This window comes from Coptis chinensis, chromosome 2, assembly GCF_015680905.1.
Source record: "Coptis chinensis isolate HL-2020 chromosome 2, ASM1568090v1, whole genome shotgun sequence".
Classification (NCBI taxonomy): domain Eukaryota; kingdom Viridiplantae; phylum Streptophyta; class Magnoliopsida; order Ranunculales; family Ranunculaceae; genus Coptis; species Coptis chinensis.
This window is the reverse complement of record NC_141457.1, coordinates 91,063,211-91,091,150: the sequence shown is the minus strand read 5'-3', so window position 1 is coordinate 91,091,150 and position 27,940 is coordinate 91,063,211. Positions and strand designations below refer to the sequence as shown.

The window sequence follows — 27,940 nt, the reverse complement described above, 5'->3', positions numbered from 1 at the left end:
AGCGAAGTTATGAGACCTCACTTACTGCTGACAAAATCCAATCTAACAAGTTCAAAACTTGAAACCAACTATAACTAACCACTTTGAGAGAAAAACAACATACATTGGATTAACTAGAAACCGCTACCGTTACAAAATCTTTAAAGTACTTTAGACTTTTCTAAAGGATAACGTAGAAAAAGCAAGCATAACTAAAAATATTAGTCGGCTAGAACTAGTGGTTGGTTGGTTGTTATTATCTATGTTAAAACAACATAAAAATATTATTCTCTCAGTCTACGTGGGACACTGTGGTAGTGACAAGTTGCAGAGGTGGAGTGCCGACCATTGTCTCTCTCACATAGATAAATCCCCTGATTCCCAGTAGGAGAGCAAATGTGTTGACCCTCACGAAAGTGTACGTGTATAAAGCTTACTTACTAGATTAATTCACTTGAGAAATCTGGCTACTTAATTTATGCTACGACTGTAACAACTAACAACTCGACGACAATATGCATCCCATTAAAAGTACAGTGAACAGTAGTAGAGGGACAACATTTCACTACCCATTTCCCACCCAAAGGCTTGCTTCAAGCATAAACAGTAACAGATCTTATGAATCAATCACAGAAATAGCCAGATGCTCAATGAAATGTATGATTATCGTCTCTCATTATATCTCAACTGGACTGAAAGAGCACAAGTCATGGCAACCTGGAAGTGAAAAAAAAAATGTACGACCCAGAAGCAGTGGAGGAAGTTAATTACTATATTTTAGAATTGGATCGGTATGCTTCATTCTTATAACAATCTAAACACATGAAAGAAAATGTAACTCGCAAAGAGTGAAAAAGGCTCTGAAACACTGGTCCTCAAATTCATACTAAGGATGAAATTAGAAAACATTGAAAAGGTTTCCACCTTCCACCCTGGGTTGGGCGGTAGATATGAAGCCGCCGTTTCACGCTTACTTTCAAGGAAAAAGTACATTTTATAATTTTAAAAAGAGTGTCATCTGAAGCTCTTTTCTTTTTATAGCATTCAGTTTTAGGAGTTCCTGATATTTCTTTATCGCATCACTGGCCTCAATTCACAAGTACAACCTTAGAGTTGTGGCTTATTTGTCTCTATTCATCCGAAACCAGTTCCAATTGAGGTCTACCAGAAGGTATCAAACTAACCAACTGGATCATTTATGTTCCTAGGTAATAGTATTTTGCAGCTTTTCTTTATATTTCGTTTTGGGTCCACAGGTAAACCAACCAGTTCCTAACAAGTGCACTACGACCCCTAGCATGCATTAACAAGCTACTGCAAGTTCAAAGATTACCAAAACATCTAGCATGGATGATATGGAATTCATGACTAGAATTTTTTCATGTGAGCACGTACTGCATCATTTATGGCTCAGGGTTCATGATTTTGGATTTACAGCACCACTTAGAAAGATATATAGCTTTTCAAGTCCTTGATGCTGCTGCTAGTAACTTCAGGAATGTGATAACTTCCTCGGCCGAACCAAGGAGATATCGTGCATTTGAGCGTTTTCTTCCCACAGCAACAGAGAAGTAATTATCTCCCCTAAGATCGAGCACTGACGAACCTTCATTCCATGTGATATTTTCCTGTGGAGACCGCCAATTACTCCCACCAATGTGATTGTTTCTTCCCTTATCCAGGTTTTCAGAAGAAGATCTATGAGTTTTACTATGAGATGTCTTCGACCCATTTCTGTTCAGTGTTAGATCTTCTGAAGACCATCTTTCTATAGGAGCCTTGACAGCTTCTGTCGCCTTGGCTCTCGAAGAAGCTGCTGATTCAGCTGGAAGCTCTGGTTCGAAGAATGTAAAAATGTCTTCATCCTGTAGGACAAATTACAAAATTACCATATTTGGCACTGTAGCAGCTTAATCATGCTGCTATCATATAGATAATCCAGTACCTAAAAAGCATGCTATTTCAGTTGCTCCAGAAGCTAAGTAACAATAAGACAGGTATATGTTTCATCAGTATCCAGACAAATAAAAGGTGTCAGACACAGAGCACCAAAATACTGATAGGGTAAAATTTGATATGGCACTGGGAGGATTAAAATGCACGTCTTTTGCAAGAATTTCCACAATGTTTACCAGCTAAGCTAAATTGGATAAGGCTTAACGCTGTTGTAATTCAAAATTTCAATATACATATCCACTATACCCCAACCTTTATACGTGTAAACAAGGTTGTACTTGTAGAACATGATAATAACTACGATGTACCGTTTTTAGATAGCCTAGATGTAAGAAAACAAGGTATAAAATTGGGTAATACGCTCTACTCTATTGTTGAAGCTACATGGTCTGTTGCAGGATTCTTGTAGGAGTTACAGCCATGTGAACATTGTCTTACAGGTAATGTATGACACTGATATTGAACAGCGACTAGTTAATGAAAGAATATTCACATTATGATTTGGCATGCAGAGAAAGTGAAGAAAATAGTTTACCATCAAAGTGGATGCTAAAGGATTGTGCAACACTAGAAACAAAATATCTAAAGTTTCGAACAGCAAAAACAAACCCCAACTGAAGTTTTGTCATGCAAGTTAAGCTTCATCTGTAATAACAATACTTTTTACAAAATGCAGGATAAGGCAACAAATGATAGTGTTGCATTTCTTAATCTGGGGAGTAATTTTTCAAAACTCTTAACATATTTAAATGGTGTGGTACTTTAAAAGAAAATAGCAACATACCTTCCCTAAAAAGTGTCCTATGCACAAGACATAATCAATGGGAGAAATTATGCTTCTGCTATGAACGATTTCGCCCAATATACGATCAACTGCTGCACCCTAATTGAACATGGAAACATCAAAGGAGTAAGTGGAATGCCTCTTTTCTAGTCCTTCGGAGAACATACATATGATATCAATTTTATGGATGGAATTCATTCCACACCTTTGTAACACCAACAGATCGAACTTCAACTGACCGGCTTCCTTGGACAACATCAACAGCTGCATTAGAAATTGGACCTGTCCAAAGATGCTGTAGCAGATCCCTTGCTTGCAACCTCCCAAACTCCACATCTACAATTATAGCAAAATTAGGAAAGTTTCGATACACAAAAAACAACCCACAAATGAAGTTACAAAGAGAGTACATTATCATTTGAAAAAAATACCTGCATACTTGTAATTCCAAACGAGTGAAGTCTCGCGGAGTTCGAAATGAGATCGAGGTGTTCTTTCAGTGAAGTATTCAAAAACATGCTGAAAATTTGTTACAAGCATCCGTTTTTTAGCAGCCTGAAAGGCCCATAAATGAAAAGACTCGTGCTTCAAAAAATCAAGGATACAAAACAATACAAGATAACACTGACTGCAGAAGTAACCCGAACAAAAGGGATGGGACAGAAAAAGGTTTTGACGATGAACTAGGACACAATAAGCACCTTCACACTGTCAACCCAATCCATGTTTAGATGTTCTGGCATGGTTGTCATCCACTCTCCCTTTGTAGGACGCAGAAACATTCCATTTTCTGCTGCCAGCCAAATGTTATATTCCCCAAAGTTCTGAAGAAGACAAGAAACAGTGAATATGTTAGAATGTTATAGATACCACAAGAAATGAAAGAAGATTATGCAGGGAAGAACATCTAAATCACTTAAACAGTTAGGAACTAAAGATACTAGAGAAAGGAAAAGGATTGAAAAACTATATGACTCACATCATCCAGGACAGTTCGGTCACTTCCACTAACTACAACAACCGTTGTCCTAGGATCACTGCAAAGAATTTTCAAGGGCTCTTTCAAATCTGGGTGCAACTTAAGCTCCATCTCTTTGATTTGATCACCCCCTCGTCTCCCAGGAGTGTCCACTGGTTCTGTTAATGTTGAATTGAATCCCTGTAATTTTGAGAAACATGCACAGTGAATAAAAAAAGGACCAACATTTTTCCATGTTAATTGGAATTCCAGTCAAATTCAACAACGATGATGAGTGAAACTTTTTTGACAACCCATCAAACCTGAAAAAGGGAAGAAAAGGGTGGGGGGTGGGTTGGGGTTGGGGTTGGGGGTTTCCAACAATAAGCGCTTATGTATCTTACAACCTGTGTTGCATGGGTACGGGACGGAGTGTCTGGTTTGGACACGGGTACGATGATTTGGACATGGAGAGATCTGAGAATTAGGGAACTGTTTTGCTTGTGTCCGGGTGTCCGTATCCATGTCCGCACAACACGGGTACGCGATACAGAGGAAATTAGGGCGTACCCATGCAACATAGCTTACAACACTTTAATATATTTTGGTTAAGTAATTAAAGTCATTCGAATGTATGTAGTATTTTTCTACACCACCGAGAGGGTGCTATATGTTTTGAATCTTTTGTGAGCTGACTTTTCATCAATTGGGTATTATCAGATTATGATATTTAAGTGAGAGCATAATGGAATATAGTAGGCTTTACATTTTAAATATTTGAAAGTCATTTCTTACTTCACTAACTATGAATTTCATACAAAGATTAATGATCAAGTTTATAATCAATTATACCCATCCAACATGCAGTTTTAGAGCACGTCTATATGAAAGCATGTATGTATACAAGAAAGTGAAAAGCAATCCGTAGGTGCATGGCCAAGTAAAGAGATAAAGTATGATGTTGGCACATAAAGCATCAAAGAAGATACCCTTGTGGGCTTGACGCTTAAGATTCAAAGCTTCATAAGATAATTTTAACACCTTTCAATATTAAGAAAGAAAATATGGAACCCATCATACTTGAATGACTAACTAAAAAAAAGGATATCTAATCTACTACCAAGGATCAAGATTAATGACATTGATCATCCAAAAGCTAAGAAACTGGCATACAAGAGGCTGGCTAACACGCTCAAGCTTAAGCATAATCAACATTCACTGACTGTTCCCAAAACTTCTTCACTCTCAATTTTTTTTTGACTTTTTAAGTACCAATAGAGGATGAAATGCCAGAACAAAATTAATATTGGGGTTACCCCTTTCATTGAACGTAAAAAAATAATAGGAAATAATAATAATAAAATGTTTTCATACTATAAAATTCTATTTTGAATTTTTGATATTTTAACTACAAGACATTGGAAAGAGCATACCAGTATGAGTAAACGATTCCTAGAGTGTAAATAGCGTCCAACTGCTACTTCAACTGGAAGTGGAGGTGGAACTTGCCTCATCCTCAGCTGAGCTTCTACAATGGTGTCATTTAATTCACTACACAATACAACAACAACAAATTACACAGTCTCAGATAAATGTCCAACAGTCCAATTTATTTTTTAATTTTTCTGAGTAACACAAACAAAGCTTAAACAAATAATGTTGGAATGCAATTAGTAAGTGTTTCAGGCTGCAGACAATGCCTTCACGCGACTTCATAAAAGTTACAATAAAGGAAGTAATGACAATAAACGGTTAATTCGAAACGTATACAAGCTATCCAAAATATAACTACAACTTGTATTCATAATACAACAAGTGTACAAGCTATCCAAAACATAATTACAACTAGCAAGCAAGCTAAATAAAAACAATATCCATCACAGTTCGGAAGGATGAGTTCAATTTTAATTCTCATGATGGGTGCTCATTTTTCCATCATTTAGGTACCCATCCTCCAAACTACACTATGCAATATGTTTTTTCAGAATCTATTATTCCAAATTTGTAGAATAAAGCCCAACTTATTTGTGTCTGAACCTGTGAGACAATAACCATTTTCTTCTAACAATTACTATAAATGAGGCAACACTAAAGCCTAGATCACTGCATAACAGTGAAATGTATATAAAATAATGAACTTAAACAACAAGGCAGAATATAAAATACTAAAATAGCATTATTCCTTGAGAAGACTACTCAGCAGTACCTCACAAAGGTTTCTGCCCAATCTTGAGCAGTGTGTGTGGTCACATGCATGAAGTTGTGATGGTGTCGTTTTTCCCGCTCTTCAGCATGCATATTTAAAGCATAACCAATTGAGGAAGCAACTTCTGTTATGTTCCATGGGTTCACAAGGATAGCCCCAGCACCAAGAGATTGTGCAGCTCCTGCAAACTAGAAAACAAAATTGAATCATTAAAACACGAGACTGATACTGATACAATCTCTACTCAAAGTAAAGAACACAGTACAAAATAAATGAGATACGCTCAACTTATCAGGAGCATTAGAAGCAGACTGGGATTTATATTTTTAATTTTTATGTTTGCTCTTTTGTTGAAGTCTTGAAGAGGGAAGTAAGTTAAAAATAGAAAATTTTATGAAATTTGGAAATCAAACAGCTATTTGAAACATCAAATGAATTGCTCTAACTACTTGGCTTCTAATTTCCCATGAATACACCAAGGATCCTTGAACTGGAGAAACCACATTCAAGAAGATATACACAAACCAACTGTGCAGTAACTCCTATCAGTAAAGACTCAAAACAAGTCTTACTCCTCAAACCTACTCCATAATAAATTCTGAGGGTATAAGTTCCTGATTCCTGTTCATTTTCTAGCATTTAGCTATCATAATTATTTAAATATAAATTTGCTTCATCTAGACAATTATTGTCTATTGATGCATTAGCTTTTGTCTAGAAGACCTGTAACATATGATTCATATCATAATTGTTATTATATATGCTTCTTTTTCTTTGACAAGTAAATATAAATTTTCCCAACGGAAGCTACAAAAAACACATTTTAAAAACACATTTTAGTCATTGTTCCAGACGATCACTCTTTTAAAGTGACCAAGAAACACTGATATGCATATTTCTTATAAACATGAATTTTGACAGGAACAAACTGAAGATTGATTATGACCTCACTCAGAATGAGGACTCCCTTTTTTGAATCTTGGCATGCAACAAACTCATAGCTGACAAGATTCATGCCATCCCTCAAAGATGTCACAAGAGCTACATCTGAAGAGAAAGAGGAATATTAGCAGTTCAAAATATTTAGAAAAAACAAGAAAAAAAATCAACTATTTATAGGATTCAAACCAAAGAATGCCTACAGAGAAAACATGACACTGAGTCTTAACTGAACTTGAATTATTTTAAAAGATATACGAGAAGAAGAGAACTTTCCACATCATAACTTGATTTAAGTTATAACTATCGCATGAGTGATCGAATACATCAATCCTTTTCTGGAAGTGAATCTGCGTTGAGACAACTGGCATTACCAAATGCTTTAGGGTATTTCAGCTATTCTCAAGATGCCACAAGGTATCTGACACAAGTAAGGACTCAAATGTGGTTTGTCCTTATAAAAAGATTAAATTTAAAGACATGCATAGTACAAACATTCTCAAGATGCTATCTTGACAGTAGAACGGAATGATTTTATCAAGGCATTACTTCCAAATTTGGTTACTCTTCAGAACAGAACTGCGTACACTGGGTTTTACCCAAGTTTAGGTATTGCCAAAAATTGTACAATATACTTTTCAACTAATTTAATTTGCCAACAGATTCTTAGTTACTTTGCAGATGACCATTTCACTCCCTATCTTTCTGTAACATTGTACACTCTATATTAATCATGAAACTGGACTTACAATAGTAAGATAAACCCATAATTTCTTAAGTAATTGTAGTTTATTAGTATATTACAATATACAACAATAAGAAATCCCGGTGATGAAGAGGATTCTCAAGTCACATTATCAATTTGGAAGCTTTCTCTGAGTAAAGGAGATGTACAGTACTGTATTCATGGAATCATGGCATTAAATAATTAATGGGTGACATGTATAGAATACATGTGACAAGTACATCTGCAGATCCAGCAGGTCCACATGATCATGACACTTTGTGATAGCATACAATGTAATGACAAGTCACAACTGATTTCTCACTGCAAAGGTGCATATACATATTGAATTCTGTGTCATGTTTCCTTTGCTCTTCAGCATCCACATACCTTGTTCTTGTTTCTTCTTTTTCTATTTTCGTTAAGATCTTCACATGCCTTGTATTTCAAAATTATGCCAATATATTAAGTGAGTGAAAGACAACCACAACCCTGACATCTTCGAAATGACATGATGGAAAATTTGAAGAAAACCACAAAATTAAAACCATTTGTTTTATATGTATTTTCTTATTAAAATAACTTCCGTGTTCCACAGAAGTGTACCCTTCTAGATCGAGCATACGCCAACATATAAAAAAAATTGGCTTAAAGAGAGCATACCCTAAAACTAAACGGTAGATTAGTTCCTGACTTCCTGTTGAACAAAAACTCATTTTCCTTCAGGATGGAGTTTTGTTCTTCTCCGAAAAATAGGTTTAAAATAAGTGCAAACACAATGCATATATATTTTGACCAATAACAAAAAATAAGAGAAAATCTAAGAATCATACCAGTGACTGCGTACAGCGCACATAATGCGTGAAAGTCAAGAGATCGATCCTACAAAAAAAAACAATTTGGCACAAGTATTAATTAGTATCTACAGAAATAGTGTGTACTGTTTATTAAAATATGAGACTGACGACACACTACTCATAAACTTGAACATCTGTCAATGCACAAATATACCCAGGTTTGGCTCATGCATTCAATGTATTATACAATTTCTGGCAACTACACACCATATAGGCTTGATCTAACCAGACAAAGACGATTAATTCCATGACGTGGCGATGAACTAATTCACAATGTTAGAATGTTTGACCAATTGATAAGAAAAAGAGGGATATATATATATAAGTGGTGAAAAAAACCACAACTCCAAAAGCCACGGCTCCTTCCCATCACCATGTGGTGGAAGAGGCTAAAATATTTGAAACTGGAGACTCTAGTACAATCTTTACTGAAATTAAGAAAATTAAAGGAACCTACATAGTGAGAATTCTAGGAGACACAGTCCTGAGGTGAAAGCAAAGTATACAGCAAGCACCCCAACGGAGCCTTCTATATAGAATTCCATAATTCTTGGTCGAGAATATCATAAAATTTCAGTTTCAATTATGTTGTCTCTACAGAAATATATTTTAGAGATATAAGAGATGAAAATTACCAAATGATGTATTGGAACGGCAGTCAAAGTTCCAAATCTTCCATTAATACGCCCCACAATTTCGTGAACCTGGCTTGTTAGTTTTTGATCTGTGAAGCAGGGAAATGTGAAAGGAAAGTTATTTACACTAATGTTCTAAAATGCAGTGAAACCCTATTGTGTGTGTTACATTCAATAGAGTATATCATTAACAATCTCAACCAGTACAAGTGAAGGAAAATACATTCAGGAACATCTGTTCTTGTTGGTACAGCAATTTGCAGTAACACAACTTTATCCTGCCAACTTGGGTTTTCTTCGAGGAATTTCTCAAATGCCAAAATCTTCTGTGGGATCCCCTTAATCATATCAAGACGATCTACACCTAGCATCACCTGCCCACAATGGAACACGCAAACTGTAAACAAAAACATTAATGACTTCAATTTAAGGAAAAATTTAGATAAAAAATCACATCTGCCCACAACAGGAAAAAGGAAACAAGAAAAAAAAAAAAAAATGCTTTTGTGAAATTCGGAAAGATGTTATTATCAAAAAATAAGAGACTTCATGTCTGACGAAAAAAATTCAAAGGAATAAAGACATAAGGACAAGTGCTCTAAAAAGTACAATAACCATAACAACTAACAAAACAGTACAATAATTATAACAACAAGTATGAGGGCAAAACAGATCAAAAACAAAACAAGGTGTACATACCTATGTACCATAAGCGCATAGAAAATATACATTTTTGTAATGGGTAAATGCATTTAGGAAAACAGTAATTTGAAGACCATTTCAATTATACTAACTTAAATTCTTAATGGAATAAGAAACTAACAAACAGAGACAAGGTACCTTTCGGCCAGCAAATCTTTCCTTCAATTCTTTGATGTGGTCTTGGACTCTGGGAAGCTCAAGTGCCCGAATAAACCGGTCAGAATCTATACCAATAGGGAACTGAAATATCCAAACCAAGAAAACACACGAATACAATAGTTAGCATCATGAAATATAGTTTATAATTTAGTTTGTCAGCATTTAGGGACTTGGGGCTAATATATTAGCACAAAGTCACAACTGAAGAACTCAAATTACAGGGAAGTAACCAGAATCAAGGAAAACTTCAGTGAATATATTTCATACCGCAGCAACCCTGGTTAGTTTCCCCTGATCCTCAACACCCTCGGGTGTGCCCTCAAGCCCAAGAATACGAGTGCAAGCACTAACAAAGTGCCTTGCATAATCATATGTGTGGAAACTGAAAAAAGAAGGTCCATTGATATAGTAACAAGATATGGCAAGCTCAAAACATGTTAAAATTTGTAAAACAAAACAGAACAACACAAATTATAACTATGAACCTAAGAGATGGTAAGGGATCCAAGGACAAAAGCTTTTTTCGACTCAACATTTCACCAGACAACCCGATCATTTGCAGTGACCACTGCATTTGACATCCAGTAGTTTGTTCAGTGTTACTTTGGTCTGGGGTAAATAAAAGGGACTTTTTATTAACAAACTACGGCATTTGATATAGGAGCGGGATTTTTAGCATCCAACAGATTGAACAAGCCAATTTTTTTTTGTTAAATAAGTAGAAGTTTGTGTGATTGTAATTGAGACTAGATTTGTACTAGTATGGCACCACACTACATTATAATTGGACATAGGTCCTCTAATTTATAACTGAGTAAGATTACTCACAAATAACAATTTTGAGATCAGGACAGAAAATTCACGCTAATGAAGGTGTATGATTACTAGATCAGAACTAAGGTACATTGAAGAAACAAACACGTTTCAAGAGAGAGTATCACTGCATAGCACATTTCATGTTGCATCGCATGCTTAAGTTATCCTACTGATACTTCCAGGTTCCAATTAATGCCAAACAATACAAATCAAGAGACTTTATCAATGTGAGTAAACACAAACTTAAACCTTATTACACATTTTACCCAAGGAATGTGATTAAAAAATAACTAATAAATATTTCAGTTCCTTACCCAACCAAATCAGCAGCAAGAACTGATCTCAGAAGTTCTGACCGAGACGGCAATGTCCTGTGTATTTCTGAGGAAGGGAAGGGTGTGTGGAGAAACCAACCAACTTTCATCTTACTGTTATACTCCTTTAGGCATTTCGGAAGAAACATAAGATGATAATCATGGCACCAGACAACATCACCCTCTTCATAATGCTGACTTACCACATCAGCAAACATTTGGTTTGCTTTCTTATACGCATCAAATTGTGACTGGAAACTGCGTGTTGTTGCAAGACGATCCTCTTGCGGAAGGCCAAGATAATGAAAGAGAGGCCATAAGATGTTGTTACAGTATCCATTATAATATTGGTGAACTATCTCTTCATCAAGGAATACAGGAATGCACCTCTGAAGTTAAGTAAAAACACATTTCAGCATGTAACCAAGAGGCGAATGTAATATAAATTTTAGACAACTTTACCTTCTCAGCTAAGGCACTAGAAAGTGCTCTTTGCCCAATCTCATCTGGTACATTAACCCCAGCCCATCCTATCCATTTTGCTTCAAATTCCTTTACACCTATAAAAAAAAACACATACACTGAGCTCAACCAATGGGTAGAAGAAGCCAAACTGAAGAAACAAAAAAGAAAAAAACACAAGTGAACATACCAAGAAGAGCACTAACAAGACCCCCAGCACTTATCTCCAAAGACCAAGAATCCTCACCCCTCCTAACAGCAGAAACTGGCAGTCTATTAGCAACCACTAACAAACGTTGTTTCGAAAGCCTTCCATTATTATTCCTATCTTCACCAAGAGCTCTAACTGCTTCATCAACGTCGAAAAACTCTTCACCAGCTGGAATATCCCAGTTATTGATGTCATTGTCACCCAGTTGTTCAGTCTCTCTATTACCGCCATCTTGTAAATCTTCTATGGAATGAAAAGTTCTGTTGAGTCTTCTCAACTCTCTTTCTCTTAGTAACCTTTCTACTCTATTTGGCACTATAGAAGCATGACCATTATACTTGTTCCCAGGCATTTTTTTTTTTTTTATTATTAGCTTTAGCTTACTGTTCTTCACACTTGTGTGTTTTTCCCCTACAGCTTTTATACACCAAAACAAGATTAAGTCATCAGCATGTGTCATCAACCACAGGAACAAGTGTCATCACAATCATATATATTTCTTATAAAAAATAGCTGACAACGACATATATATTTCTATTTTTTTACTGCGGTAAATTTCTATTCATAGACAGTCACTCATTTTATGGCAATAGGAGGATAAGAAACAAAAAGCAATAGTAAGAGGGGTACAGCTAAGAATATAATGAACGACTAGAAATCAACCAATGTGTACATAAAAAAAACAAGACAAGAGGAATTGGTAAAATTTAACAGTTTACCTGATTTCAGTCAAAACTGAATTTTTATATATATAAGATATAAGATATAAGAAGAGTTTGACACCGTCTTGATTTGTGGGGACGAGGAGCAAGTTGGCGAAGGGATATAATTTTGGGGTGATGTGGGTCAGGATTTATAAAGAAGAATCTCATGAGTCCCGGATATGGAGGGTAGGGTGCCTACATATATGGACAAGTGTGAGACAGATGAAAAGATTGAACCACATTGAAACCTACAGTGAAACCACCTCTCTGGGCTAGTGGGGTATGTGTAATGCAATCTGTTCGAGAATCTGTAAAGTGTTGGTGAAAAATCAGAAAAGAGAGAAAAATGTGTATTATTATGTTTCCTAAAGTTTACTTTTAATTTCTTTTGTTTCATGCACGGATCGCTTATGATATACACAACGTACTCGTGCTTGACAGAAAAAGATTTGATGTGGGCATGTGCGTGTTTTTTGTGATTTTTCAATAACGTCATGATGGACCGACCAGATTCTGCTATTGAGCACAATATTGACATTTTTGCAAAGTGAAATCAGGTAATATTTTTATTTCATTTTGCTTCCATTTGCATGTGGAAGTGGGGTGGACCTTGCGGCAACCTTGAGCACAATCATGACTTAAGGTCACTTGGTCACTGGTTGGTATTCTTGTAACCTCATTAAGAGTCAGGGATTAGTTTTTGTTATTCTGCTTACTGTGCCTGATTAAATTCAAATTTCCAATACAGGTAACAGGTGCCACTTTAATATTTTCTAGGACTACAAATTCCCAGTGACCCGGCCATTTTAATATATCTTTTTATAATTGCTATTGATTCAGAATTTGTTTTTTTTCTCGAGAATAACATTCTCCTCCTCTCATTGTGTTTACTACTTTCGCGAAAATATTTTTCCAAGAATCAAAATTCTAGATTCACTGATTCACATGTGAGAATGATTTGCACTAAAAAAAAAAAAAAAAAAAAAAGGGATTCACATGTGAGCTTTGACTGGTCAGATAAATTGTGCAACTAGGTCATTCAGATAAAATAACACGTGAAGTAACCCCTGAGCAATGTGTTAAGTAATGGCATATGATATATGCAACCAAAGAATCCAAAATTCCTCTCCTGTGCATAATGACATTAAATTTAGAATAGTAGATGAACTACTCTAGGACGGGCCAATTGGGGGTGGACTTGGGCGGGTTGAGGTCTTTAAATTTTCAACTCAAGTCCTAGTCCAACCAATTCGGGTTGGTTTCGGTTATATCGGATTGGTCAAAATTTTCGGATTTTTTTTGAAATTATGAAGTACAAAACACCTGAAATTGAAATCTTCTAATTAAATCAAAGAGATTTAATTGTTTGAAAGTAAAACTAACTTTGATTACAGTATTATTTCTAAAATAGAGATTCTTAACCTATGTATATGCTCCAGTTTTTTGGTTTTTTGATATTTAAACCCAAGCCCAATCCAAAACCGAGTCGGGGTTTGATTTTACAAAATTAAACCCGAACCACAGATCTGACATATTAGCCCACGACCAACAAAAATCGGGTTTTAGTCCATCAGGCTTGGACAAACCCGACCCAAATTCCACCCATAGGGCCAATATCAGCTATATAGCAATTGATTAGTTCTCAGACTCCAGTTGGCGTCTTGAAAAGATGAGAAGAAACAACAATATCTAGCTATCAAATAAACAGTGATTATTAGTTGGTAATGTGATAAAGGGAGGGGATCCAAGATAGCAGCAAACATCAGGTTCTATGAATGCTAGCAATATCAATATCGATAAACCAGGTCAACCACGAACTTTATGCTCAGTTGAGCAGCTGATACGTTGGATAATCTTTCAAATGAGGGGACATGCATTATGCATATTGAATGAAAAAGATCAAATGCTTAACTTGTTCAAGCAAAAACAATCAAGTTATGCATCTGTATGCATATTAACATTGTTAATTTGTTATATGTCACTCGTCAGATGTATCAAGCACTCTTGAATTACCAGCAGGTCTTACTTAAGTTCTAAACAGCATGATAAACAAAACAAAAAGAGGAGATAGAAAGATCTTCCATCTGGAAACTTTTGGTGAATGAAAACAGAACCAAGTGTTAGTTCAAGCCAAGGATGCTAAAGTACTGTTGTAATTCTACAAAAAGCAGTTCTAAGAGAAAATGTGATAGCTACTCCAAGACCAACAACATCATTTTACATGTTAACTGCTTAGATTTTAACGAAACAAGAAGGAAAATAAAAAGATAATACTCACTGAACGTTGGAAACTTGAATCCAGACACAGTATAATAAAGGGATAGGGAAGTCACCTTCAATGGTTTCCTCCTCACGACAGGAAAATTGAGAACCCCTTCACCCTCACTGTATTGATCTCTCTAAACATAGATAACCAGAAATGGTAGATATTTTTCAACCTTATCGGTCTCAAGAGAGAAAGAAATATGAGCCCAACTCTTAAAATTATAAACGCTGTAAATGGACCGACTAGGGAAGCACAGGGCAGTCGAAAAGGAGAATGAAGTAATGACAGACCTGGCTCGGTTATGGATGTTTCCGCTGCTATGAAAGCCAATTATATTAGAGTTATGAATGGTTATCACCGCACATTTTTCCTTCACCATCACCCCTCTCAAGTGAGAGAGAATAATGAGCCAGGCCCCAACTCTTATAGGTTAAATATCGTATAGCGACTGGATTGGACTAGAAAGGCAAAAAAAGCTGGGAAGGATAGGAACTTAATAGCATGTTTGGCTACGTTCTGGTTGTTTCCACCGCTACAAAAGGAAATTAGATTATGAATAGTTATCACCACACATTTGCCTTCCGGGTTTAAAATGAATAACAATCCAAAATTCTTTAAATGTGGTCACGGAATCTGGACGGGAATGATAAGAAACTGATGATAGACTGTTAGTTTCAGACACATTTTTCTTGTTTTTGCCACTACATAACTACACATTTGGCTTCAAAAATATACAACTTGTCAAAATAGTAAAATATATAAGTTGAATGAGAACAGAATAGATATAGACTGTCCCCTTTATGATTGCAGTAAAATTGGTATCATATGCAAATACAAACATAAACATATGTCTGGTACTTTATGAATAAATTTTTTTTTCTCTTATTATGGTTAATTTTTGTATAATGTATATTTGCACAATAGAAGGCACAGGAGAATACTAATTAAATTTTTGTGGCTTTTTAAAGGTGTCATCAGATACCTTGCACTAACTACTCCCAGAGACCAAGAAATGTGTCCAAGGCATGCATGAGTAGTTGATTATCTATTAAAATTACTACACAGAACGCATTATTCCTAATTAAAAAATATACTCAATCCAAACTGAATACAATGCGAAACCACGTATGCAATTAAAAAAAAAAAATCCTACCTCTGAGTTATCATTTATCAATCTGAGCATCAACGTTTCATCTTTTGCCGCTTTTCTTGCAGAACTGATAAACTGATATTTAATATACGATATTTCAAAATCAATCAAAATATCGGAATAAAAATAGAAAACAGTAGTTTAACAGCAAATTTGAAGAAAAGAAACAAAAAATTGTACTAATATTTGAAGCTATCTTACCTCCTTGTTTGAGTGGAAGACGGGTAAACGAGAGACAGATATTTTTTTTGTTCTGTGGTGATTTGAGGAGTAAGTGAAGAAGCAATCATGAAGATCGAACAAGGGAGAGAATGTCATTTGCACTAGTGGGAGGCTCTTTTCTGAAAGGTGGTGGTGGTGGAATGTGGAATATAGAATCAAAGTGGCAAAGCAGAGTGTGATGGTTTCTTTTATTTGTTTGCTTGGGTGTTGGCCAATCATTTGGAGGGAATTTGTCTTTCTTTTGAAATTTTATGATTTTTTTGGACTTAAATGCCCATCGATTCGATTTTGGGAAAACAAAGTAGAAAGACCACGGCAAAAAAGAACAACTCTTTCATAAAGTTTCACTCAACTAGCCTACTTCTGCTAAATGACAGAAAATTTGTAGAACCTGGTCCCCCAAAGGAGAAAAGTATGGTTCGACAACACTTTTTTTAGGAGGAGAGATACCTACTACATGGCTACATTGATATTATGTCTATGTCACTGTGGTACGATCATTGTTGAATATTTTGATTTTTGAGCAAATCCAAATTGAAATAATAATGTAAGAATCAAAAATTACAATTTCCGAATTTTTAAATGGCCTGGGCTACCCACGAGAATATCTTTATAGAGATAACGGTTTCAAAACCGTTGGATCACACATCCATCGGTCTCGGATCTCGTCATTATAAAGATATTTTCAGGTAAACGAAAATATGTGCCTATATGGAGTCGAACTCTTTTGAAATCCCGAACTAGGAGTACGAGATGTGCCTACATGGAGTCGAACTGAACCTATACAGCCCGTGTGTGTGAAGCGTCTATTTCACTATAACACGAGGAATGCTATTTTTTTGCTTAAAGGTAATAGCATTGCTAGAAAAGAATAGTGTTACAGGGAAAGTTACATCATGTTAGGTATGGTGGAAGCCTACACAAGCCTAGATACATCATTGGATAAATCTGTAGTAAGTTAACTCATGATGTTCAATTTTTTTAAGAAAATGTGGTGTTGAGCACCACCACTCCTTGACTCCTTCACATCCTGCCTTGCATGATCGGCTCCGAAGTTTACCTCTCGCCAGAAATTAAACACGAGGAATGCTAGTAGGCCAAGCACTTTGCTAGTTGTAGACTTGTAGAGGCCAGTTGCCACTTGATAACAGGCCCAATTTTGCCTTGGGGATTCTAGAGTACGTTCGTGAGGAAGAAGTTCGAGCGTGAACAATGAGTCAATGAAGAGAAGAGAAAAAAGTACGAATATTTTAAGAGCACTTTTTCAGTGCGCGAGATGTATGGTGCGCAGATAATATGGACCTTTGGATCAATACTTTTGCCATGGTGCGATTTTGGTATAATATTGGACCTTTGGATCAATTTAGCCATATTTTGCCTTAAATACAATCTTATTTGTGAAATCGCATCCTTTGGTATGAGTGGCCCAGAATTTGAATCCAACAGCCCAGATAACCTGCGCGACAATACATAGATTTAGCCATATTTTAAACGTTTGAAGGCTGTGTTGGAGACTTGGAGTGGTGTTGAGCGAAAAAAACAAAGTTTGAAGGCTGTGTTCCTTATCTAGGGGTCAATGGACATGTCCATGGTTTCCCAAATATTCATTAAACCCTAGATCCAAGCCCAGTTCTTGTTATGTAAGAAACTAAGAATATTGACGAAATAAAGGTCCAAGTCCAGTTCACGTCCACATATGAGTATATGACCTGTCAATGGTCTGGGCTCTGGCCTCTGGGCTTAAACTGCATACCGCTTAGATTTCTAAATAACTTTAGGACCTCACTTCACTATCTAGAAAATATTTCTTAGAGATCTGAGACATCGCCGGGGATGTTATAAAAGTGTCCATCCATGAGGTTGTGTCACTACTTGACGTGATGTTTCATGCATGCAACTGTGGCCTGTGGCATTGCCTGATGCGGATAAACCAGCATACTGTCTTAACCACTTGTGGTGGTGAATGTGAATCGGTTCAACCGTTCAAGCATGCTGCTGTTGCTAAGCTTGATGAAGTCATATTATCACACGCAAATATGAATACAGATTTTGATGAAGCTGGCATGAATTCGTATTAACAATACACTCATTTGGGTGATGTAACCAGATTTTATACACTATTGGCTGTTGCTACAGTAACTTGTTGACCTCCGAGTATAATGGGATCTTTTTAGGATACTGTTTGATTCCTACTTCGTACATCTGTGGGCTCCTATCTCGCATTGAGGACGTAGTTTTAAGTTTTCATAAAATCAAAGAATAAACATTCTACTTGTCATTGCCAAACTGAATGGAGCTATTGGCAAGCTCCACAGCTCCTATTTTAAGCTTGCCTATTATTAATTGTTTATTTACTACCACATTATATTACTTCATTGCACTAGCAAGCTTCGACGCATAGCTTTAAGTTAACCTTCTCCATTACTCGAGCAGACTTTCAAATCATTCAAGAGTTAGAGTGTATCCTGCATTCCTAATGTACAACAAGATAAAGCCTTCGAGACATTTTTAATATAGAAAAATTAATCAGTTATCATCTACTTTCCCATTGATCGATACCTGATTGAAACCAATTAAAACAGACCCTCTATTGAGGTCGAACAACCATTGTGATCCGAGCGTTGGCCCTAAACATGAGTAATGTCAAGTTATCGATACTTCCGATCAGACAGGTTAAGTTTGAGATATTAGACCCCATGCTACGCTTCAGAAATTTAATCATGCATATGCAACACAAACAAGAAACTACACACACATTCATATCATTATCAATGTCAACAAATCCAGATTTTCATTCAGTCTGTCATGCAATCACACATTACGACACCAAGGGTGGAAGACAACGAGATTAATTATATAATAGAAGTTTCAAATTCTCATATGTATAAATAAGAGCAAGACCAGTTACAGACAAGGTTTTTGAATATTATCTGAGAGGATAAAATGCTGAGGCACTAGCGTGGTCCTTGGCATAATCAAGGTACCTCTTAATCTTTAGGTGGGGATAGTAGAAGTAGACTTGATCTCAAAATAAATAGAAGCCACATACAACAAGCCAGCAGCAAAAGCACACGGTATATCACCTGCACAGAAAGTAAAACGTACTCAAGAATATACATGATGCACTTAGGATAGTATAACCTTTATAACCATTAATTCAGTTTTTATATTACATGGAAATTTTTACACAACATGAGATCAATGTCATAGATTCAGGATAATGACACTGACTATGATGCCTGTTGTCTACTTAAACACTATGATGTACTTAGTATGAGGAGACTTACCCAAGTTGGAGAGCTGTTTGGTCTGAACGAGAGTAATTATTATTGGATCCCAGTAGGTTTACTTGGAGGCCGTAGTTCCGAGAATCGTAAGGTGCAGAAGGCATGACCTCATACTCATTCCCTGGCATCAGGCTCATATGCTGTTGGGCTCGATCAGTCTCAGCTATCTATATGCATCTCAAAAAATGCATGTGTTACGACCATATATACATAAAAATGCATACAAAACATTCAATTTACTATAGCTGATCGACTTGGTTATTCTGTGTATCAGGTGGTTTCTCTACTGCAGTAACAAATTAAACCAGATTGGCAAAGCCTGTAACTTGTAAGTAGTATTTTGAACCTTCCTTTGGTATACAATTTCCATGTCTGGTGTCAACTGGGAACTCCTGTTCTAGCAGTTTATGGTATTTCACAGGAGGCATCCAAATACTCGAGGGAAAAGCTCTCCGGAATTTAGTGACAGAGTGTTTGTTGAAGGGCTTCAATGTTGCTAAATTCATTGTTTATCTGATATATTCATGTGATTTTCCTTTTTTTTTTTTTTTTTTTTTTTTTTTTTCTTTTATCTATTTCCACTTTCCCATATACCTCAATTTCTAACAGGAATTCGAAAGTTCAGTGCGACTAGCAATACCTCATGGCACTATTAGGTATGTATCATATGCAGTGAGAATCTACATAAAAAGTGACAACCGTACCCCAAATTTTTATAGAGGTCAAAAACAGAAATATATACCTTTGCTCTGAGATACATATTGTCAGTCTGCAAGTCCATCTCCTGCAAAATGCACATTTTTAGGGACAATTTTAAGAAATTTACAGATTAGTAAATTTAAAGTATAAAGATCCTAAAGAAATACATATTTTTTTACAAACAACTCAAATGATCTATGTTCCATTAAGTCAATTATATTAAAGAAACTTTTAGCTGATAACATTGATATTTAAGTATGTATAATTGACGAAGTGTAACCTTGTTGCCAAATCTGAAAGATCACTCAAGAATCCTTGGTTTGTAATAGGCAAAGACTAGATCTAAACTCGTATTACTAACACAAAGTCTATGAGATGATTTTCCCACAGAAATTGTCAATACATAAATGGTCCATCAACATTTACACTGAGAAATTAGATTGTTGCTCAGACAATCAGATTATGAATATACGAAGAACTAGAAACTATACTTACTCTCTTCTGCATATACTCGATCTCAGCAAACAACAGTTCATTCTGGTACAATGTAGGCATTGTTAGTAAGAAGCAATTTTCCGCATACATTTTTAGTGTTATTGAAAATTCAACAAGAAAATATAAAACTGATCAACTAGTTACCTTTTTGGATCGGATTTTACCGATGCCTGTCTCTAGCTTTTTCTCCAGACACTTGAGCTCCCTAATACTTAGATTGCTAAGAGCCTCACCCATTAAGTTTCTGGACCTTATGAGAAGATTGTTATATCTCAAAACCCATCAGTAATTATCATGAAATTGGTAATTGTAGAACTAGTACCATAAAGATCAGATTACCTGTTTGAGTTTTGCAAGTTTGCTATATGATTGCGCAGTTTGACCGCTTCTTGTTGGTAGAACTGAGATGAATGAGTAAGGCCAGAAAATTAGGATTCCGATACACAGGTAAACTGATTAGACAAAACTCCCCACCACTGTTGGAGAAGAGGGATCCAGATCTGCGTCAGATGGACTAAATCCCCAGTGGTCTTAAAAGGCCTATTGGTCTTGGTGATAAGCTCTTATTAGGAAGCTAAATCACAGGGCTTATATATCCAACGCAAGAATTTTAATTAAGCGCACCCCAAATGTGTGAAATGGCTTTCCTGCTTATTGCTTTATTGCTTATTTTCCAAACACCCCCGTAGAATTATTAAGTTTGGAAGAATCTTACCTGAACATTAGCTTCGGACACTGATCCAGTGTTGGAGGAATCCGTGCTAGCCTTCTTGTACCTCTCAATTGTTCTCTTCACACTGCATTACAATAAAGAGTAGCATAAAACTTACTATAAAGGCCTTCTAGATCAATGCAACTAACGGTCGATTTACCAACATGTAATCAATGTACATCCATGAAAACATAGACGCAAAAAACAAGGTTTTTGTTGTGGATTTTAGAAGAACCTTATAATTACCAGTAACTATGAAGAGACATACCTTGGGTCGGTACTGTAAACCTAACCCTAGACTACTAAGTAAGTAAGCACAGACCAAAACATAATTATTTGAATTATGAGTAATCACCAAAACAACCATCTTTTGGAATCTGATTTTTCCTTACATTCCAGGAGGATTTTATAAGCCCATAAATAGGGGATTCTAGAACAAATTTATTTTACAAAATGAGCCTAAGAAAAGGCGATGTGGATATGAATCTGCAGATGCAATATCATGGATAAGAAATCAACCAATGCTACTTCAAAGCCTGAGGCAGACAACTAATTATTTAACCTAGGATCCTAAAAATCTCTCTCATGGGGTTTCTTGGTTGGGGTTTTATTTCTTCTCTAGGTTATTGAATAATTTAGTATGGGTTTGAGAGTTGTCCCAATAAGGTTATCTTTAATCTCTATATTAGGCAACAGAGGTTTTTTGTGTTTGTCAATTGGGAGGAGGAAGCAAAAGAGAATGAGGTAAATACACTCTATGGAGATAGGTTATAGTGGACATTGGCAACGCCACTGCTGTGGTTTTCCTTTTGTCTTGTGTGTTGTCTTCAATATAAACTTTTGACATATATTTCTCCGAGCCTCCTCTAATATATTAATAGAATTGACCATTCAAATAAGTTCGAGCTTAAAAGAAATTGACAATTTAACAGGGTATTAGAGCCTAAACTAGAGAGGTCTTGGGTTCAACTCATGTCAAGTGAAAATGTCCAGTCCATAGGCGAGCAACCAATTCTCGAGGTGAAAGTCATAGATTTGAGCAACTTCCACAATCCTTGTGGAATCTTCAAGCACAACATCTTTCACCAATTCCGAATAAGTAAAATTACACTTCATAAAGCCACAATTTCATAGTGATTGTCAACATGTTTGTAGACTTCCCATAAAAGTTTTCCAGTTCTTGTGTGAACCTTATTCAGCCTAGTGTGATAGTGTCTTGTAGAGGTGACACTATGTTTAGGTAAAAACAGGTCTAGTTTTCGCAATGGCATGGGAATGGATATGTATGTGAGCCTAGGAGTGGAACTTGGGTCGGGTTAGCCCAAGCCCAATGGACTAAAATTCAATTTTTGTTGGTCTTAGGCTAACATGTCGATCCGTGGTCCGGACTTGTTTTTGTAAAATCAAAACCAGACTCGGTTTTGGGTTGGGCTCGGGTTAAAATATCAAAAAATCGAAAAACCCGAGCCCGTGTGCTTATATATGTACATATATCTTTCAATCATTCTAATTTTTATTAAAAATAAGGTTGAGAATCTCTATTTTAGAGAGAATAATGTAATTAACAAGATTAGTTTCCCTTTCAAATAATCAAATCTCTTTGATTTCAATTTTAGTGTTTTTTATCTCATAATTTTAAAAAAAAAATGAGAAATTTGACCAGCCTGACCCAAATTGGTCGGAATAGGGTTTGGGCTGAAAATTTAAAGACCGACTAGGACTTGGTCCTAGGCTCGAGTTGAAACATTTGAAACTCGGGTTGAACTCGGGTTATACCTCAACCCGACCCAACCCGCCTGAGTTCCACCCCTATGTGAGCCTCTCTCTATTTACTGTGTATACATATCCTACCTATATTAATATCCGTTTCTCCCAAGATGCTCATAGTGAGCCACATCAGCAAAGTTTTTAAAACAGTCCCTATTTGAAAAATAATTACTTGCCTTCTTACCAAACTAACCCTGAATTTGGCCTGCTCTCTAATTTAATATAAATTAAAATTGTCCTTTCATGTGTTATGCTAAAACAAAAAACAAAGCTACTCATTATTTCATTATTTCAAATGTACGCATGGGATAAAAAAAAAAAAAAAAATCTAAAAAACAATGGATTAGTTAATTGATATGTATTAGTTATTGGATATGGATATGTATTAGTTAATATATATAGATATGTATTAGTTAATAGATATGGATATGGATTACTTATTGGATATGGATATGTTAAACTTCCAAGTGCTTCCCTTAAATATAGGCCCAGACATGATGGGTTTAAGAATAACAGGCCCGGCCACAGGTCGCTGCATGGCTAGTATCACTTATTGCATGGCTAGTATCACTTATAAAGATGGACCTACACAATGAATTACAGGGCTGTAAATTGTGTATTTTACAAAAAACAAAAAAAATACAAAATACAAAATGATCAACTCATTTGACAATTTCTAAAAAAGGAAAATTGTAAATTGTGGAAGAGTTGATTTGTTGTTGCATTGGATGGCTTCAAAGGGAGAAATGCTTCAAAGTTTAATTAAAAGTAACTGTTATAGAGATGTTGTGTCAACTTCTACAATCTAGCTAATTGTAGCATTTATTTAACAATATTCACATTTGAAGGAGGTACACAAATTTTTATTATCTCACATTTATATATAAAAATTATTAAAATAGTATATTTTTTGGTGTCATATAAAATATATGGAATATCTAAATTAAGACCCAAATCCAAATAGGTCAGATGTGGTAAAGAATTTTGGTTCCGAATAAATATGGATATATCCTGATTCAACCCGAACCCAAGCCATTTCAAGCCCTAGCTAGTTTTAAGGATTTTACAAACCCTTCAACTTGTTCATAGAAGGATGAGATCATTTGGTAAACACAAATTCACCGAGTACAGAAGTACAGTATAGCTAAGTTGTGCAACACAAACAATAAAATGTATCTATTTATTTACCAATTTGACTAAATATGCATCAAAATATCATATATTGTACTATGTATTCTTGCCTAATAATTTAATAATTGGTAAATATTTAAGTTAATTTCTATAAGAGAAAATACAAGATTTCAAAACTATTTAGTTTTCCTTAGATTACCCCAGCTCTCATTTTCTAATCAAACGATCATTAAGATTGAGAAAAGAGTGTCCTCATTGGAGAACAACAACAATAATAGAATTTGTCTATCCTGAGGATATCCTCATAGTGACGAGATCCGAGAGACCGTTAGATATGTGATCCAACTGTCCGAAAATCAAAAATAAAAAGGAAAAGAGAAAATGTAAGTTTGTTTTTGATTTTCGAACCGTTGGATCACATATCCAACGGTCTCGAAACCCTGATCCCTAAGAGAATATTTTTGTGGTAGCCCAGGCCTAATAATAATATAATTGTAATATAATTGAGCTAAATCGTTGTGTTATTATATGTTTATCTCTGATTGTCTGATTAACGGTGGTCCAGATTCGTCCACCGCAAAATAATGTCATACTCAAGAACTCAACCCATTAAACACACATTTTTAGTTGATCATAAACGGAAAAGAGGCCATGTGTATTCATTCGTTCTCGAGTCTCAACGTGTGCAGGTACAGACGTACAGTGTTTCAAAATACAAAACAAATACACAAAAAAAGTTCCATCTTTGTCGACAGGATGTTACCTTAATTTCGTCGAGAATTGATTGGTTCCCTTCTGCCAAGCTGGCACAAGAACCCGCAATATCATTGGACGAGCTATTTTTACCCTTAAATGTCTGACACGTTTACACAGACCCATTTACCCGACGGTTAATTTCACAAACGACACTCTATTATCTACCTCGTAAGTTAAAGATATCTACAAAACAACCTTTTCCCAGAACTTTAACAGCTGTGTGTCTACCTCAACGTTTGCACACTCCCCATGCATGAAATGAAAGATCTGACTTCAAGTACATGTTTTCTATTGGCTTGCTGGCTGCCCTTTTGTACATCCTATATTTCTCTCTCCTTTAAACTTAGTATTGCTAAATGCCTAGGTTTTTTCATCTTCTTGTTTAACATCTTTTTTGGTTTTTGGTAGATGCTATATGTTCAACTACAATTACAAGGAACCTTTTTTTTTTTTTTTTTTTTTTCCTGTACATTTTATTTTGAGCTGTACTACGTGTATTGTGGACTTGTGGTTGGTGTAGGGTTCATCATTACACTGAAATTCCTATTTTCTCATTGGTTCATCTTCCTTTTTATCTCATTGGCTTAAAACTCTCTTCTATCTCTCTCCTGCATGATGGTGCAGCTCCAGCAGCTCAGACCAGAGTTCACAAGGCTGGTTGTTTAAGAGGAGAAAGTGAGAGAAAAAAGCGGGCCCAATAAAAAGAACCCACACAAGTGTACTTTCACTAAAGTAGTGCTACATACTTGTCACTCCTTGTGCTCTTCTGAAAAACCCCAAATGCCCAAACCATGGATTTTGGCAGTTTGCCCAGTGACACTCTAAAAACACCCCATTGGTTTTTATTTATTTTTCCTCATTTTTCTTTTGGATATTAACTCGGGACTAATGACAAGAAATGAATTATTGGTCGGCTTGGGTTAGTTTAATTTCACTGGAAAAAGAAAAAGAAAAAGAAATTTGAAGAGAGAAAGGGATGAATCATGATAGCTTTGTTGTCAGAAAAACTGAAAAATCGTGTGTGACGTGACCAAAAGATTCGTAACTAAGGAGTCTCTTGAAAGTTGAAACCTAACCCTTTAAAAGAACAAACAAATTCAGGAAGACATAAGGGTAAAATTGTCCAAAAAAGGAAAATTAAGGACTATCCAATGTTGCAAAAAAAACAGCCCTAACCTGTAATTTGATTGGTTGAAACCTTGAACATGTGTATTTTAACAACCTCATTCCTCATTCAAACTTAAAGCCCTAAAATTCCATTTTTTTTTTTTTTTTTTTGGAAAAACAAAATTTTCTGACACCTTATTAAGGTAGTGTCAAATGATGTAAAAAAAAAAAGGGCTAATGAGAGCATGACAGCTTTGGTGCAGGTTTTTTCTAAGAGTGAAGCAGGGTGACATGAGTTAGTGAGAGAAAGATGAAGAGAGAGGAGAGAGAAAGAAGGGTAGGGAATAAAGAAAGAAAAGAGAGAAGAAATAGAAAGAGGGATTGAAGGGTGAGAGAGTGTGTGTGAAGAATGAAAAAGGAAGGAAAGAAAGAAAATGGCAAAGCTAAAAACAGTTGTGGAGATGTTGCATACTTAAGATATATGGAAAGAAGGTTGATTTTCCCAGACCAGAAACCTTCCTAACTCCCTACTTGTTACTGCTAACACTTCCATTTCCATCTATTACAAACAGATCTATCTATCAATCTAACCAAACAAACAAGTAAAAAAGAAGAGCACTATAACTCATACAAGGCAAAAAAACAGAAGAGATGATAAGAAAGACAAGTGAATCTTTGTTACATACTTACATCTACAATATAAAACTGCACCATATGATTAGGCTTTTATAGTTAAATTCCTGTAAGATCTAACAAAGAGGCTGATTCTCAAGTCTAAACATTAAAATAACACTGTACTTCAATTATAAAACTAATTACTACTGTATATATTATTATTAAAATATAAGCTAACACACACACACATATTGCAAAAGAGTGAGAGGGGATTTTTAGACATGATATAAGGCCATACCTGTTATTGTTTGAGTACTCATAAAGGCGACCGCGGCTGGAGAAGACGATGAGGGCTACTTCAGCATCGCATAGCACGGATAATTCATAAGCCTTCTTGAGTAGCCCATTGCGACGCTTACAGAAGGTAACCTGTCTGTTAGTCGTGTTTTCGATCCTCTTAATTTCAATCTTTCCCCTACCCATTCTTCTCTGGGGAGAATCTCCCGTTGCTAGACTCGGAAACTCCGTGATTACGCTGAAACAATAAGCAACATCAAAATGACAATCATCTCAGTACACAAGCACAATTTGTGACTAAAACTAGAAATTCATCTTAGGGAAAAGGCGTAAAACATAGAATATAAGCTGGTCTTTTCGCCTTTTCTTTAAGTTATCTCTCCGAATCAGAGAGATGCATAAAATGGAATTATGGAATGAGGGATTGCTTGTTATAACAAATGAGTTATAAACATGAAATAGACTTTGCAACTATAAACATTTAACCATATTTTTACTATGTTATGCTGTTATGGCTCTTACTCAGCTCTTAAGTGGAAGTAGAGAAAAAAGTTATAAAGAAATGATGATCGAAAAGCGTTTTAAGAAATAGAGAGAAAAGAGATGATTACCATCCATTGGATGTGTGTGATGGACGAGGCATTGTGAGAGGAAGAAGGGAAAGTGACTGGTGGAGAGAAAGAAAGAGTAAAAGAGTTTAATGGAGTGAATAAGACGTTTTGAACTGAGTTGCACTCAAAGTTAATAGGAGCAGAAGAGAAAAACAAAGATGGACCTCTCAAGAATTTGTTTTTATGGATTTCAAGCTTCTATTTATTTAAGATTTTGTTTCTGATCTCACTGTTGGAAGATAAATTCATTGCAGACTATGACGTTTCCCTTATTGCACACACATAGTATACACCCTCTCACTTTTTTTTTTTTTTTTTTTGGGGTCATACTGATACTGTACTATTGTGTTTCTTCTACTATCTAGTATCTACGATATATCTACTACGCCATGTGACAACCTGCACTTCTTTTCCCCATT

The 27,940-nt window shown here is 35.7% G+C and overlaps 2 protein-coding genes across 8 annotated transcripts; both read right to left on the bottom strand.

The window, feature by feature from the left end:
• Positions 1 to 1,308: 1,308 nt before the first annotated feature.
• Positions 1,309 to 16,163, bottom strand: LOC147518880 (alpha,alpha-trehalose-phosphate synthase [UDP-forming] 1-like). 3 transcript variants are annotated; one of them, XM_086590594.1, is made up of 19 exons: positions 16,024 to 16,163; positions 15,826 to 15,897; positions 11,682 to 12,119; positions 11,492 to 11,589; positions 11,030 to 11,418; positions 10,167 to 10,281; positions 9,879 to 9,980; positions 9,262 to 9,412; positions 9,039 to 9,127; positions 8,380 to 8,428; positions 6,830 to 6,930; positions 5,884 to 6,071; positions 5,111 to 5,228; positions 3,699 to 3,878; positions 3,421 to 3,543; positions 3,151 to 3,274; positions 2,925 to 3,055; positions 2,720 to 2,818; positions 1,309 to 1,844 (listed from the first exon to the last, which is right to left on the bottom strand). In XM_086590594.1, the coding sequence occupies exons 3-19, from the start codon at positions 12,052 to 12,054 to the stop codon at positions 1,443 to 1,445; spliced, it is 2,832 nt and encodes a 943-aa protein (XP_086446720.1). In that variant the 5' UTR covers positions 12,055 to 12,119; positions 15,826 to 15,897; positions 16,024 to 16,163; the 3' UTR covers positions 1,309 to 1,442. The 3 variants fall into 3 exon arrangements, with proteins under 3 accessions (XP_086446720.1, XP_086446722.1, XP_086446721.1); XM_086590596.1 differs by having other exon boundaries at positions 3,151 to 3,238; XM_086590595.1 differs by lacking the exons at positions 15,826 to 15,897; positions 16,024 to 16,163 and adding an exon at positions 14,740 to 15,065.
• Positions 16,164 to 18,786: 2,623 nt separating this feature from the next.
• LOC147518879 (agamous-like MADS-box protein MADS1) lies at positions 18,787 to 27,940 on the bottom strand. 5 transcript variants are annotated; one of them, XM_086590589.1, is made up of 9 exons: positions 27,522 to 27,940; positions 26,912 to 27,148; positions 21,241 to 21,322; positions 20,865 to 20,926; positions 20,670 to 20,775; positions 20,526 to 20,567; positions 20,074 to 20,115; positions 19,332 to 19,498; positions 18,787 to 19,127 (listed from the first exon to the last, which is right to left on the bottom strand). In XM_086590589.1, the coding sequence occupies exons 1-9, from the start codon at positions 27,551 to 27,553 to the stop codon at positions 19,124 to 19,126; spliced, it is 774 nt and encodes a 257-aa protein (XP_086446715.1). In that variant the 5' UTR covers positions 27,554 to 27,940; the 3' UTR covers positions 18,787 to 19,123. The 5 variants fall into 5 exon arrangements, with proteins under 5 accessions (XP_086446715.1, XP_086446716.1, XP_086446718.1 ...); XM_086590590.1 differs by having other exon boundaries at positions 20,670 to 20,769; positions 27,522 to 27,697; XM_086590592.1 differs by having other exon boundaries at positions 27,433 to 27,535.

Bases quoted from the DNA above. Each gene is read 5' to 3' on its own strand.
- LOC147518880 (XM_086590594.1), bottom strand. From the start codon at position 12,054: ATGCCTGGGAACAAGTATAATGGTCATGCTTCTATAGTGCCAAATAGA. The intron at 11,419-11,491 runs GTAAAGTTGTCT...ACTTAACTTCAG, and splicing joins CTAGTGCCTTAGCTGAGAAG to AGGTGCATTCCTGTATTCCT. The intron at 6,931-8,379 runs GTATGATTCTTA...CTTTCTCTTCAG, and splicing joins TGCGCTGTACGCAGTCACTG to ATGTAGCTCTTGTGACATCT.
- LOC147518879 (XM_086590589.1), bottom strand. From the start codon at position 27,553: ATGCCTCGTCCATCACACACATCCAATGGATG. The intron at 20,927-21,240 runs GTAAGATTCTTC...CATTCATCTCAG, and splicing joins TGTCCGAAGCTAATGTTCAG to TTCTACCAACAAGAAGCGGT. The intron at 20,116-20,525 runs GTAAGTATAGTT...TGCATTTTGCAG, and splicing joins TCGAGTATATGCAGAAGAGA to GAGATGGACTTGCAGACTGA.